Source organism: Talpa europaea (genome assembly GCF_964194135.1).
Source record: "Talpa europaea genome assembly, chromosome: 5".
Classification (NCBI taxonomy): domain Eukaryota; kingdom Metazoa; phylum Chordata; class Mammalia; order Eulipotyphla; family Talpidae; genus Talpa; species Talpa europaea.
The window spans coordinates 37,527,082-37,543,023 of NC_140071.1; the positions used below are offsets into that span (position 1 = coordinate 37,527,082).

The window sequence follows — 15,942 nt, forward strand, 5'->3', positions numbered from 1 at the left end:
CCCGCCTCCTCTTACCACTTCTTCCCTTCACCCCCTCCCCCATTCCCTCTGGGAACAATTTTTTCACTAAGTCTAAGATTGGTTTTGCTGACTGAATAAGGTTCCCCTCATTCTTGCTAAGCAGTCCATGAAACCCTGACCACTTAAATAAGATAACTTTGTCCAGAGTAAGAGCGATCTAAGAAAATTAGTGGCTGCTCAGTCACCTCGATGTTCTGCAGGCCCATCTTAGAAAAGCTACAACTCACCCAGTTTTGGGGTCATGTTGCCAATGGCAATGAATTCAGGGATTTCGAACCCAGAGATGTATCCAGCAGCCCAGGTAATGGTTAGGGAGCCATATGTGCCTCTCCTAGAAACCATGACTCGGCTTGTTCCAGCAGTGATATTCATGAGCGGAAAAGCAGTAGACGCAAATCCAACCTGAGGAAAAACATGCTTAGGATGCTTTTCTTCTCTCTAAAGGTTCTTATCTGGACAGTGGGTTCAAAATCCACTTTCTCTTTGCTTGCATAATAAAATTCATGCGTTAAAATATATTCAATTAAAGAGCAATGTTTTTGTTTAAAAATGAGCAATTAGGGCCTCCTGGTGGCACAAGAAGTTAAGACACAACCTATGAAGCTATCCACAGCCACTGCAGCAAGAGTTCTATCCGTGGCCAGGGAGCAACCCACAGGGCGCAGCAGACCTCTCCTGTCTCGCCCGCTGCTCCCCTCAGCAGTGTATTTCAGTCAGTCTGCCTGTTCTGTTCCCCACTCTGTCTCTGGTGAGTCCTCTTACACCCCACACCTGTGGCCTGTGCCCCAATTCTTGAATGCATAAATAAATAAATCTTTTTTAAAAAATTTAAAAAAATGAGCAATGATGTAAAATACATAAATTTAAAAAATGAAAAATCTAAGCAGGATCTAACTAGCAAAAAAAATACTGTGAGCTATAAATTTGTGATTTGTGTATTTTTTTGTATATTTATATGAATAAAAGTTTCAAAAAAAAAGAACAATGTTTAAGAAACAGAATTTGAGATGTGAAAATGTGTTTTATTTTATAATTCAGACTAGCGTTTCTAACTATTTTTATTCTTTTAATCAAATGTCCTTTTGGAAACTTTTAATATCCAAAAGACAAATGTAGTTATGGTAAAATGAAAGCAAAAGATTGAAAATGGTATTTTAATATGAGTTATTCGTGGGTCTTTATAGAATCAGAATTGTTTAGAACCTGATTTATTTCAGTTCAGTTTAGAACTGAAATTTTACTTATTTATATGTTAGAAAGATATTTCTTCATAAAATGCACAGCATGAATTTATCTTTCTATTAAGGTTCTTCTTGGATCTGATTCAATTTAATCCTTTTATTTTTGGAGAATCAAAAAGCTTAAGCTTAACCACTTTTTCTTCCACATTAAGTAGGATCTTATTTTAAGGGTAACCTTCCCAAGGTATCCTGGGATTTATAAACTATTATAGAAAAGAAAATTAGGGCCTGTAAAAATGAACCCGATTCCTGGCTTCACATAGACAACTAGGACTAGGACAACTCAGTTACCTCATTAGGTCCCATCATTTATAAAACTGGGGTACCATATGGTCAAGGTAATGTCTTAAGACTCATTCTCCTCATTTCAGACTGAAATGGAGAATAGCAAAATAGTGTTCCCAGGGTTCCTGGAGCCACAAAGGGGAACAAATCACTTCATTTTGACAACAGCCCAGAGTCCCTGCTACAGCAAGGCTTCTGTTCAACAGTATAGAATGAAGTAATACTCTGAAGTTTCGTTGTCTCATTTTTGCTCACATATTCTTGTAAAATAAAATTCCTTTTAATACAAACCATACTTTTGGAGTAGTAAAATATTTCCCATCTCTTGTCCATGCACACTGTCATGACAATGAGTCACCCCAAAAAGCAAGACTGGGGTGTGAGTGTGTGAGGGAGAGGGGGAGGAGGAGACTGGGAGAGGCAGTTGTTGGCTAAGACACTTTGAAATAGCCTCTAGCCATGTAGCAAGCATGATCTCAGATTTGTCAAAGCTCTTGGCAATGGCTAAGTGGAGAGGTAAAGGAAAAAAAAAACTATTCCTCTCAGGAACAGTGGTAGATGAACTTTAGAGGACAAAGCAAATGCACTCCCTGTGAAGAAGCTGCCCAGGCGAGAGTCATTTCATGAAGAGCATCTCCTTTATAGCCAGGACCCATTACACAAGCTGTTGCCAGATCTGCCTATCCAGATTCTGCATCAGTTTCTTGGGCCAGGCTGCCTTAGTCAAGCTGAAAGAACTCCCAACTAAAGGATCAGGAGGCAATGATAACTCAATAGTTTAAAAACTACACAAAGGAAATAGACAAAAGTCTATCAGAACAAATCCTAGAAATCTGACAGTAGAACTGAAGCTAACAGAAGGGGAGGGGGTCTAGTGGACTGTTTGGGAGGACTCTGATTGTGGTGTGGTAACCTATATGATGAGGTATGAATCTATACTCATATGCAGTCATATGCAGTGGTGTAAACCAATGCCACCTCAGTAAGGAATAATACAATTAAAAAAACACACAAGTTTTCATAGGCAGAGGGAACAGTTCTTAATCCTATATTGATGGAATCAATCTAAATAGAAAATAAAGACCTCAAGTTGTTTTTGTTCTCATGTGAATTTATGAAGTGACTAGGAATGATCTCCCCAAGAATGAACTCAGGTAGAAGACTCTCATACATAGATGTAACTATGTCATTGAATCTCTCCACTAACATTTCTCAGCACAGACTTGCCACAATAAATAGAGCTCCCAAAATTAAGACAATATTCACAGTGTTAACAAATAAAGTCTGAAATATTAACTGATGCTTCATTCTGATTTAGTCATTTAGCATAAAATACTTTGATGTTAAATATTCAATATTAAGAAAAAGTCTAGAAATTTTGACTTTGGGTGACTGTTATTTTAAAAATTTGTAACTTTCATTAAATTTTAGAAGATACAAGCTTCCCCTAAAAGGAAACCTACTTATCTAGTGTCAAAAACTGACAAACTGTTTTCATATATTATCAACTTTGATATTCATAGATGACTTAGATTTAAGGAAATAGTGAGTCCTAAGAAATTCTCACAAATCTTAGTCTTGTCTGTAAGAGCTGCCCTCTAGTGGTTCCCACTGGTACCACACCTGGGTTATTACCTGAGAGTTGGCAGCTTTCTCCGGGATTGGCAAAACCGCAGATTTTGCTCCCTGCAGAATCCTTGGCATGCCATAGAACCGTCCACCAACCAGCATCACAGCCACCAGTTGCAAGGTGAAATTAGAGCCCAGTGACAGGAAGACCTATAAACAAACAGCATCAAGATTTTTTAGTAGTGAAAAATAATTTTCAGAGAAAAAGATTGACATTGACATGGTCATTAGCACATTCAGATTCCTTTTGTATCAATTTCATCAACAGATGAAATTGTTGATGAGACAAACCAACAATATAAAAGCTACAAAGTATGCAAAACTCAAATTTGCCAATTCATTTTGTGTGTCCAAATGGTCTCAAGAATGAGAATTAAAGGTCATATTAGTGATGTGATCATGTGTCACAGGAATGGAAAGAGGTCCCTGGGAAGAATGTCTCCTAGAACTGGCAACTCCATTCCTCTTTATTAATAATGAATAACTCTAATGATATTTTCTCTAAATAAATGATAAGTATACTTATTTGAATATTTTGGAAAAAGAAAAATTACTAAGAGCATGTATCAGATTTTTTACTGATCAAGTTTTCAAATCCCACTAAATAGGGGAAATAATGAATTTAAAAATGGGTGGTACTCTAAAAGTTTTGCACTTTGAAAACATTTTCCCATGGAAACATCATTATTGAACATAGAAAAGCCCCACTTATCCCATAACATAGAATATAACTAAAAAAATCTGTACATCTTTATTGAATGTAAAAACAACCATTTCTGTGGATTCAATTCTGCTTTGAAATATAATGTACTTCATATATATCACACACAACCTCTTATGCAAAATCTGACCAGAGGCTTCAAATGTGCAACATGAGGGTAACAGATGTTTCATTCATCCAATCAATCATTTTTTTTCAAAATGACATTCACATGGACATGAATCACAGTTCAAGCATGAAGGAAACAAATCACAGTGGGTTTTTTTTCCCCTTAAAGAACTTTTAATTGTATGAACAGTTCAGTTCTTGACTTAGTTTAGTGCTTTTAAGAATACATGCAGACTTTATATATTTGGGTTTGAAAAAAGTTTCTGCTATTAATCAAAAAACAATCATTTCCACTTCTTTCTAGTTCACCCTGTGGAGTTAGCCAAAAACCAAAGTATACATTTCCTGGCAGATGGATGAGAAAACAACAGGCAAAACATCCTGAATTCTAGAGTTGACTGTTGCTGGTGAAATCCTTCAGCTTAGTCCATTTTCTCAGCCAAAGCCTGAAGAAAAAACTCATAACACCTAATTTTTTAGTGGAAAAATTAGCAAGCAGCGACCTTCAGGCTATCAATAAGGAGGGGGGTTGGTCATGTTTGCTGTGTCTTGGGATCATGGGTGCTTGTGTCTAATGTCAGGTAAAGAGGAGAGATGGCTCCTAAGGTCTGAAAAGAGGCTTGCCCTGAGCAGTCTGAAGGCACAGGGTTCTGGACGGTGGTAGCAGAAGACAGGCTGGTCACTCTCAGTTCAGGAGCTCAGCTGAGGAGCAGAAGTGTAAAGAACCCCAAAAATTACCTCTATGGGTTCAAGGAATGGGTGAGGGACTATCTTTCCAACACGTACCCCCAAAACCACAATAACCTGATTCAGGGTCAATGGGATGTGGAGTTTGGATAGTAAATGCCGGAGAAGGGGAAGTCAAAGAGCTGCTCTTTTCTCACAGCCTCAGGCCAGCACAAGCGGCAATTGGGCAAACAGCTCCTCAATGCCTCTGGTGACAGTCATGGCTGCAGACAAAAAACTGAATGACAAAAATCTTGCCTCACTGCTCTGGTTCTTTCTTGGCTAACAATGGCTGACCGCCATCCCTCCATAAAGGCACGCACTCAAAGCTTGGCCTTTTAGGAAATCTACATGGTTGTTCCTCAAAAACTTCAAAGTGCTATACTTCACCATTCCTGGTGACAGTCATGGCTGCAGTGAAGGGGTCAAGCTTGCAGGTGTTGGCATCTCCCTTTTTATACTCGCCCCAGATGCTCCCCTTACAATTTGCAATCTTCCAGAGGGACAGGACAGAGCTCCAATCCTTGGGAAGGCAAAGCCAGGTACAGTTGTCTAGCAAGGGATGGGGGCACACCAGGGAGTCCCCATCAGCCAAGATGAACCTGGGTCCTCCTCATGCACAGCTGCATGCATATGGCCTATGAAGGTGGAGTTAGAAATTGATGAAGCAGGGCCATGGCACATAGCCACTTCCCAAAGCACTACAACTACAGGGATGTAGAACAACTAGGGTACCCATGTCTCATCCAAGTCTCACTAAGAAACCTACATTTCCCAGGCCTCCCTGGTGGCACAAGGCGTTAAGCAAAGCACTGTGAAGCCATCTGCAGCCTCTGCAGCACGACTTCGATACCCAGCCAGTCAGGGAGCAACCCACATGGCACAGCAGACCTCTCCTGTCTTGCCTGCTGCTCCCTTCAGCAGTGTACTTTGGTCAATCTGCCTGTTCTGTTCCCCACTGTCTCTGGTGAATCCTGTCATCCCCCTCCCCCCACCTCTGGCCAGTAGGGCAGTTCTTATATGCATAAATAAATAAATCTTGGGGAAAAAACTCCTACATTTCCCCCCTAAATTAAGCCATAAAAATAAAGATCCAGGTGCACAAAAGATCAGAAGTTGCCTAATAAGCATAAATAAGTATAATATACTGAACGACAGTCTATTTTCTATTGAACATAAGCGTGAATATGAAACTAAGATAATCAAATAAGAAACTGCTTTATTTTTCACCTGTTACTGCTATTGTGGTGTTTCTTTCCACAACTTTGACAATGCAGTGGGAAGACCCTGAATTCTGTCACTTTCAGGTAGCTAAAGGCCTACCCTGCATCCATCAAAACTTCTATTTCACATCCAGTTAAAGCGTTCCCTCTTATCCCAGTTTCTGCTTATTCCACAGCTCAGCATCTATACTATGAAAGGGGCCACCACAATCCCACAGAGCTTTGCATCAGTCTTCGGGCTCTTTTAGGGAAGTCCAGGGAGGGGAGTTGTTTCAAGACTGAATGACAAAAATCTTGCCTCACTGCTCTGGTCCTTTCTTGGCTAACAATGGCTGATCGCCATCCCTCCATAAAGGCACACACTCGAAGCTTGGCCTTTTAGGAAATCTACATGGTTGTTCCTCAAAAACTTCAAAGTGCTATTCTTCACCATTCCTGTACACAGAAGACGCAATCTTCTGCTGACCTTTTTGATTCTCTCCTAGTTTCACAATCCATCATCACAATCCATGGCTCCAATCTGGTCACCCTCTGTGATACAGCTTTTCCTAAACCTGAGCTAACTAAGCCTCAGTGCCATAATGCAGCCAGTGAGTGAATGAAATAAATTAACTTTCCTATTTTGCATACAGAATGATACCATTTATGTACCGCCCATGGGAGAATTAAGAAAAACAGTCACTGAAATCACTTTTCGTGGTTTAGACTAAATGTTGCTGGGATACCTACCTGACCCTCAAGAAAGCCACACAATCTTATCACTCTCATCCTAAATGTTGCCAGAATAGGCTGCTGCATTAAAATCACATAACATCAGTCAATGCCCTAGGTACTAGATTTTCCAGGAGAAAAGCAGGTGTCAGTCTCTATATTCAGAGAGACCCTCCAAATTTCAGGGAGCATATAATCAGTCTCTCATTGCACTGCCCTTTTTAGAAACCTAAAAAATTCCTCCCTTTAACACATACTTGGGGGGGGAATGTGGGAAAGGGGTGTTTAAGTGTGTATATATAGCATTTGGACAATTCTCAAAAGTTCTTAAGTGCTAAATAAGTGCCTGTTGTTATTCATGCAAAAATATCTCCAAGTAGGAATATACTAATTCACTTAGATTTTGTAAATGTATAATCAGGTAATTTGTATTTCTACAGTATCTTTCATGGACATATTTAAATACATATACAGATACACACACACACAAACACACATACACACATAAGATTTTAACTATATCATGAGATAAGCAAGGGCTCCCTGGAAGGAGTTTGACTGGAATGATCAGGAAGGTAAAGAAATGCTACAAACCTCATTTTTGACTGACACAATGTCCACTTTATATCTGAAACCATCTTTGATCACCAGCTGCCTCTCTGCACTTTCAGTAACAATTGGCTGCTCTTCTTGATCAGAAGATATTCGAAATCCAATAGCCACATCGCCAAATGTTCCAGCAAGGCGGGTTACATTAATTTGGATGGATCTACTAAGGTTCTGTCCAATAAGTATTGATTGATGATCTGAATACAGAGCAAACACTCCATGCGGGTCATCATTTGCAAAAACAGAGAATTGAATGATGGATTTTTCCGGATCTAGTTCTGCCCCTCCCTCTACAGAAACAAGCTGGATTACATATTCTTCCTCTATCTCGGGTATATCATCTGGTAGCAAATGAACATCAAAGTTGGCCTCACTCTCTCCATCAGCAATGGTGAAAAATCCTTTTGTAGAAAGAAAATCTCCAGTAATATCAAACTCACTAGTTAATTCCCAGTAAACCTAAAACAAAACAAAATCCAACAAACATATACGATTCAGTACACGGAATCAAAATCCTCCACAAATTAGGTTTCCTCTACATATATAATTTTTTTTAAACTGTGCATCATTATATTCAAAGCCAAGCAGTTAACTAAAGTAACACTTTCAGGTTGTCATATGCAATTTGAATGACAAGATTACAGAATCTCATTTCACTTGCTTCTGAAATAATAGCATCATTTAAAGAGTAGCAAGTAACCTTTAAAATGCCAGTTCCACATACACATTCCACAGTGAAACAGGCACCATTTGGAGGTAAATAACGAGTAGATAACCTGATGATTTACATTGGAATTTGTACTTGTTTTAAATAAGGATATAAAAGATTTTAAAATCTGTAAGATTTTAACAATTAAGTTTTTTTCCATAGAATAATACACTATAAAAATTATTTTCCAAGAATTTTGACCTTCAAACCATAAAGTTTCACCCAAGGAACCACCATTTAACAGCCTGTACAGGAAAAGTAAATGCAGCAAAATGTCTCAAAATATGTTTTGCTAGCAAACAAGTAACATTGATGTTAGACAAATACCCCAATGATTTACAAAAGCACTCCCCAAACTTCTATATCAATATGCACAGAAAAGCAACTTCTTAAAAATAGGTGCTAAATATAAAAAAAATTATATTAAACATAAAACCCTAAAGAATATATTAAGCAATTTACAAAATCATTGACACTGTGGAGGAGGACTATGGGTACTCTGTGGGTGATAACATACATGTGGAGAGGTGTGATTCTACATTCCTAAATCATAGAGTGTAATAAACCCATGTTATCTTAATAAAAATAACACAATTTTAAAAATTGAGATGAAGGAAAAACTTCATGTTATAACAAAGAAGAAAATAAAAAATAGTCCTGTCACACTCATGATTATGAAGATCTTTGTCATCCAATAATAACTGAATTTAGAAAGAAAGTTAGAGATTCACATCAGCTAAAGAGTCTGAAAGTACTTAAATGAATCTTTTTAACTTCTTGAAAACTCGTGTACTTCAGTTTATCAAAAACCTTTCATTAACCAGAACACAGAGTTGCTTTCTTCTTCTCAACCATATATGTTAGGTAACTAGTTCCTCTACTTAAAAATCAAGTGAAAAATAATACCATAATCTCTCCAAAAATGCCCCCGACTCTTTCGACAAAGAAAGGAATGATCAGGGGCCCTTCTAGAGATGATGGCTCTGAATAGGTCTTCCCAGATGAAGACTCAGCAGCAAACTGAACCACTCCATTTGGATCACCAAACTTTTCTATCTAAAAATAGAATCAGAGAGCAGAGTAATAATATAACGATTCTGGATTAAATTACAAATTCTAACATTAATACACAAATAAGGAAATGATAGAAACATCAAAGTCATACTTGAATACAATCTACCTAGCTACCTGAATTTAAGACCTTTATTACTCTGATTGCTATAAAACAAGTAGGTTATTATTCCCCAAGGATAATGGCAGTAAGTATCCAGAAAACTACAATTTATAGAATCCTGAATGAATAATACTTCAATGTCTGAATTCAGCTTCATTTGCCTTGTGCTTTGCTTCACTTAACCAGTTAGAGCTAGCTAACATTTTTCTACTGATTATAATAAGATATGGAAAGAAACAAGAGGTACTGTGATGGCTAATTTTGTGTCAATGTGTCAACCTGTATAGGCTACAGTGCCCAGTTAGTCAAACACTAGTCTTGATATTGCTGTGAAGGTATTTTGTAAATGTGACTAATATTTAAAATCAGTAGATTTTAAGTAAAGGAGATTACCCTGGGTAATGTGAATGAAATGTATCCAATCAGCTGAAAGTCTTTGAAACAAAAACATAGTTATCCTGGAAAAGAAGGAATTCTGGAATTCTGCCTCAAGACTAAAACTTAGAAATCTAAGTTGAATTTCCAACTGTTGACATGCTCACAAGGACCTCAACTTCAACTCAAACCTGACTTTCCTGCCTGCCAATCTGATGTACACATTGTGGACTTCTCAGCCACCATGACCACGTAAGATGTGAGCCAAAACTCCTCTTAATCTCAGTCTCTCTCTCCCTCTCCACTCCACGTCATTATCCCCCACCCAGAAAGCAATATTTTCTACTCCTGGTGGACTAGATGGTTTACATTAAAAACAGTGAATATCAATCTGATCCACCATATTATTATAGTAACTGAACAAGTACTTTTCTTCTTTCAAACAACCTGACTTGTGACTAGTAATTTTTATGTACTTTGATAGCAAATATATGCACAGTTTAACATGATCTAACATATACTTCTTCTCTAAAGTGCCAAATATTCCCAAAACACCTGATTTTCTCAGAATATAAAGTATTTATCAGTACATCAAAACCTTTTTTAAAACAAATTATTGATAATAAGGCTTTGTAATAAACTAATGTAACTCTTAGGAAATTTGACCTGTTAAAATTATTATGACTTCGGGGGGGCGGAGCAACATGGCTGCGAGGAGACACTGCGAGTAAGATCTCCCATTAAAAAAAGTTAATAGGGAGGAAAAGCGGCAGGTCCCAGTGAGAACTGGGACACGGAAGATAAACGGGTGACGCCAGCAAACTACCCGAAGAAGAAAGTGGCCATAAAAGAGGACTAGAAGGGAGGGAAGCGCAGAACCCTGCTCCCCTCCCCCGCCCACAGAGGCGGCACTCTCCGACCAGCAGAGAGGAGGGAAACAACAAACCAAAACGGCCAACAAGAACAAAGGACGCAGCAAGCGGGACTGGGAGTGGAAAGGAACTATTGCAGCCACCACACCCCGTGAACGGGAGCTGAGGCGAACCCTGCAGGATTCGCCGTGGCGGTGAGCGAACGGCTCCGGGCGCCATTAGAGAAGAACAAAGACCCCGGGAGACGCACACACAGCCCGGGCTGCCAGTAAGCTTGCGCGGAAAAGGGCGCGCTCGGCGCGCTTGAAAAGCAAGTGCAGACCAAGATCGCGGCTGCCCAGGTCCCCGCGCCTGCGACCTAGGCTTGGGAGACAACCTAGGCTTGCGGGGAGACGCGTGGAGGTCCTCACTGAGGTGAAGGTCCCTCCCTGAGTAAGCAGGAACCAGGCGCCCAGGCACGGGAGCTGTGCAAAAGGCGCCATTCCCGCGCCACTGAACTGGGCTACAGCCCGCGTCCTGGAACTGAGGGCTTTGGAACTGAGACCCTGGGCACGAAATTAGGGACGTGGGTTCCCCACGACGGTGGGGCACAAGGCAGACACAGCACCCCAAAGCCGTTGAGGTGTACCCTACCATCCCCACTCTGCTCCCTGTCCCACGGGGTGGAAAATCAGCTCCCCAAGGGCTCTAGGAGAGATCTCTGGCGCCACCTAGCGACTTGAAGCCAGCACAGGCTCCTGAAGGAGCTAGTGGCCAGCTGGGGAGTTAGCCCACACCCGGCCCCTTCCGAACAAGTAGTCTGAGCCCACAGGGAGAGCGAGCACCCACAGCCAGGGCAGACCAGGCACGCAGAAGAGTGTGCCTGACACCGGACGCGCAGGGAGTGTGTCCCACATCACCATTTTAGAACAGGGACATTTCTTCAGTAAAGACTACCTGCAGAAGGCTTCCTCAGGAGCCAGAGGTGAGCGGGGGAAGTTCACCCACGACAGACCCCCCTCTGGCCTGCAGTCCAAGCCCAGAGGGGGAGCAGGAACCTACCGCCGGGGCAGACCAGGCGCACAGGGGAGTGTGTCCCCACATCGACATTTTAGGACAGGGACCTTTCTCCAATAAAGACTGCTTGAAACTGACAGATGACTCGTGGAGGAACCAGAGGGGAGCAGAGAAGCTCACCCAAGATGCCGGCCAGTCCCAACAACACAGTGTCCCAACACATACAGAAAATTAGAAAACAGACAGTAGGGAGGAGAAGAACCACACGCAACTTAGCAACTCTCCAGAGAAAAAGCACACCATAAAAAGAAAACCAGCCCCCAGATTGCAACGACAGTAACTTGGAAGAACTTCTGAGCCTTCCAGAAAGAGAATTTAAAATTGCCGTGATTAAAAAACTGACAGAAGTCATAAAGGAAAACAATGATAAGGGAAAAATAATCAACGATCAGAAGAATGAAATTGAGTCCCTAAAGAGGGAAGTAAAAGAAATGCAGGAGATCAAAGAATTAGTGGAAGAACTAAAGAATTCTGGGAAAAGCAATGAAAGCAGAATAGATGAAATGGAAGAACGAATAAGTGCTCTTGAAGACACAGAAATAAAAAGAACCAAAATAGAAAAGGAAAGAGAAGTACGAAGGAAAAAGAATGAAGAAAGACTTCGGGAACTATCTGACTCCATGAGGAAAGGAAATATAAGAGTTATAGGAATACCAGAAGGAGAGGAGAGAGAAGTAGGAACAGAGAAAATATTCAAAGAGATAATTGAAGAGAACTTCCCAAATGTGAAGAAGGAGCTGAAAATTGATATACAAGAAGCAAGAAGAACACCAAACTTCCACGACGAAAGTAAAAATACAGCAAGACACATAATAGTAAAGCTCCCTAGAATCCAGGACAAGGAAAAAATAATGAAGCTGGCAAGAGGGAAGAAACAGATAACATTCAAAGGAAAGCCAATCAGGCTGACATCAGACTTCTCCGAAGAAACACTACGGGCAAGGAGAGAGTGGAGGGACATAGTCAACAGACTCCAAGAAAACAGATGCCAACCAAGAATACTCTATCCCGCAAAGCTCTCCTTCCTCTTTGAAGAAAGAATATGGACCTTCCCAGACAAACAGAAACTCTGGAATTTCATTGCAACTAAACCCCCACTCCAAAAAATACTACAATGAGTCCTAAAGCCAGAACCTCAGAGGGACGAATAACAATGAAAGAAGGCCAAAAAAAAAAAGTTATTAAAAGAATAAATAAATAAAATCAAAGGAAAGACAAACACAATGGCAAATACAGATGTTAACATATCAATATTAACTCTAAATGTAAATGGACTAAACTCTTCAATAAAAAGACACAGAGTTGCAGCCTGGATTAAGAAACAAAACCCAACCTTTTGCTGTCTCCAGGAAACACATTTAGCTACAAAAGATAAAAATAGGCTCAAAGTTAAAGGATGGAAAACAATCCTACAAGCAAATGGACCAAAAAAGAAAGCAGGAACAGCTATACTTATATCAGATAAAACAGATTTCAAACTCAAAAAGATAAAAAGAGCCCCCAATGGTCACTACATTATGATCAAGGGGACAATACTTCAAGAAGAAATAACACTCATTAACATATACTCACCAAACGAAGGAGCACCAAAATATATCAGACAACTGTTGTCCTCTCTGAAAACAGACATCAGAGAAAACACATACGTAGTGGGAGACTTCAACACACCACTATCAACAATGGATAGATCAACAAGACAAAAAATAAGTAAAGAAACCAAAGCTCTAAATAAGGACCTAGAGCAATTGGGCTTAACAGACATCTATAGAACACTAAACCCCAAAAAAACGGAGTACACATTTTTCTCAAGCGCACATGGATCATTCTCCAGGATCGATCACATACTGGGGCACAAGACAAACATCAACAGATACACCAAGATTGAAATCATATCAACCATCTTTTCTGACCATGAAGGCATCAAACTAGAAATAAACCATAAAAAGAAGGCAAGGAACTTTCCTACCTCATGGAGATTAAAAACCACACTACTGGAAGACCATTGGACTAATGAGGAGATCAAAGAAGAAATTAAAAAAATTTTTGAATTGAACGACAAGGAAGACACCAATATCCTAAATGTATGGGATGCAGCAAAAGCAGTAATAAGAGGAAAATATATAGCAATAGAAGCTCACATCAAGAAACAAGAAAGAACTCAAAGAAACAACCTAATCTCGAAGCTCAAAGATCTAGAAAAAGAACAACAAAAAAACCCCAAAACCAGTAGAAGAAAAGAAATAATAAAAACCAAAGCAGAAATAAATGAAATTGAAACTAAAAAAACAATCCAAAAGATCAATGAAACCAAGAGCTGGTTCTTTGAAAAAATCAATAAAATAGACAAACCCCTAGCCAGGCTCACAAAGGAAAAAAGGGAGAAAGCACAAATAAACAGGATCATCAATGAAAGAGGAGAAATCACAACGGACACAGCAGAAATTAAAAGAATAATCAGTAACTACTATGAACAGTTATATGGAAACAAGTTTAACAATCTAGAGGAGATGGACAAATTCCTACAACTCTACAATCACCCAAAGCTAGATAAAGAAGAAATAGAACACCTAAACAGACCAATTACAATTAGCGAAATTGAAATGGTAATCAAAAACCTCCCCAAAAACAAAAGCCCAGGACCTGATGGATTTACCAATGAATTCTACCAAACATTCAGAGACGAATTAGTGCCTATCCTTCACAAACTCTTCCAAAAAATTGAGAAGGAAGGGACAATACCAAACACGTTCTATGAAGCCAACATTACACTAATACCAAAACCGAACAAGGACAACACAAAAAAGGAAAACTACAGGCCAATCTCCCTAATGAACACTGATGCAAAAATCCTCAATAAAATTTTAGCCATCAGAATCCAACAATGTATCCATAAGATAATTCACCACGACCAAGTAGGATTCATTCCAGGGGCACAAGGATGGTTTAACATCCGAAAATCAATCAATGTTATCCAACACATCAACAAAAAGAAATATAAAAACCATATGATAATATCAATAGATGCTGAGAAAGCTTTCGACAAAGTTCAACACCCATTCATGATAAAAGCCCTTGAAATTCTTGGGATACAAGGAACATACCTCAACATCATAAAGGCCATCTATGACAAGCCAACAGCCAGTATCATTCTCAATGGTGAAAAGCTGAAAGCAATTCCATTAAGATCTGGAACAAGACAAGGATGTCCACTCTCACCACTGCTTTTCAATATAATACTGGAAGTCCTAGCCAGGGCAATAAGACAAGAGAAAGACATCCAAGGAATCCAAATAGGAAAAGAAGAAGTCAAACTATCACTATTTGCAGACGATATGATATTATACATAGAGAAACCCAAATACTCCACAGAAAAGCTAATTCAACTCATCAATCAGTTCAATAAAGTGGCAGGATACAAAATCAACACGCAAAAGTCAGTAGCCTTCCTATACACAAACAATAAATCTGAAGAAGAAGAAATCAAAAAAACCATCCTTTTTGTTATTGAAACAAAAAAAATCAAATATTTGGGAATAAATCTAACAAAAGAGGTAAAGGACCTATACAAAGAAAACTATAAAACACTGTTAAAAGAAATAGAAGAAGACACAAAGAAATGGAGAGACATCCCCTGCTCGTGGATTGGAAGAATAAACATTATTAAAATGGCCATCCTTCCAAAAGCAATATACAGATTCAATGCTATTCCAATCAAAATTTCAATGTCATTCTTCAAAGAAATAGAACAATTATTGATGAAATTCATATGGAATCACAAAAAACCCCGAATAGCCAAAGCTCTCCTGAAAAAAAAAGAAGGGAATGGAGGCATTACACTCCCAGACTTCAAACTATACTACAAAGCCATAATCATCAAAACTGCATGGTATTGGAACAAGAACAGATATACAGACCAATGGAATTGAATAGAAAATCCAGAAATAAACCCACAGATTTATGGTCAACTAATCTTTGACAAAGGAGCAAAGACTATGCATTGGAGCAAAGAAAGTTTGTTCAATAAATGGTGCTGGGAAAACTGGGTCGCTACATGCAAAAGAATGCAGCTTGACCACTACCTCACACCATACACAAAAATCAACTCAAAATGGATTAAAGAACTAGACATAAGACCTGAAACCATAAAATATATAGAAGGAAATATAGGCGAAACACTACGTGATTTGCACATCAAAGACATCTTTACAGACACATCACCCAAAGCAGTGATAGTGAAGGCAAAGATAAACAGCTGGGACTACATCAAATTAAAGAGCTTCTGCACAGCAAAAGAGACAATAACAAAAACAAAGAGAAACCCCACCAACTGGGAGAACATTTTTGCACCCAACACTAATGATAAAGGACCGATCACAAAAATCTGCAAAGAGCTGATGAGACTCAACAACAACAAAGAAAAGAATCCAGTCAAAAAATGGGCAGAAGAGGGGCCTCCCCGGTGGCGCAGCGGTTGAGTGCTGG

General features: G+C 39.3%; 1 protein-coding gene across 1 annotated transcript in view; it reads right to left on the bottom strand.

Moving 5' to 3' along the window:
• The window catches only part of ADGRV1 (adhesion G protein-coupled receptor V1), a gene marked incomplete at both ends in the record, with an annotated part of 443,017 nt that overhangs the window by 280,206 nt on the left and 146,869 nt on the right, over positions 1 to 15,942 (bottom strand). The window contains 4 exons of the mRNA XM_084233539.1: positions 249 to 423; positions 3,183 to 3,326; positions 7,260 to 7,733; positions 8,890 to 9,039. Of these exons, the coding sequence (XP_084089665.1) occupies positions 249 to 423; positions 3,183 to 3,326; positions 7,260 to 7,733; positions 8,890 to 9,039 (943 nt within the window). The remainder of the gene's footprint in view (positions 1 to 248; positions 424 to 3,182; positions 3,327 to 7,259; positions 7,734 to 8,889; positions 9,040 to 15,942) is intronic.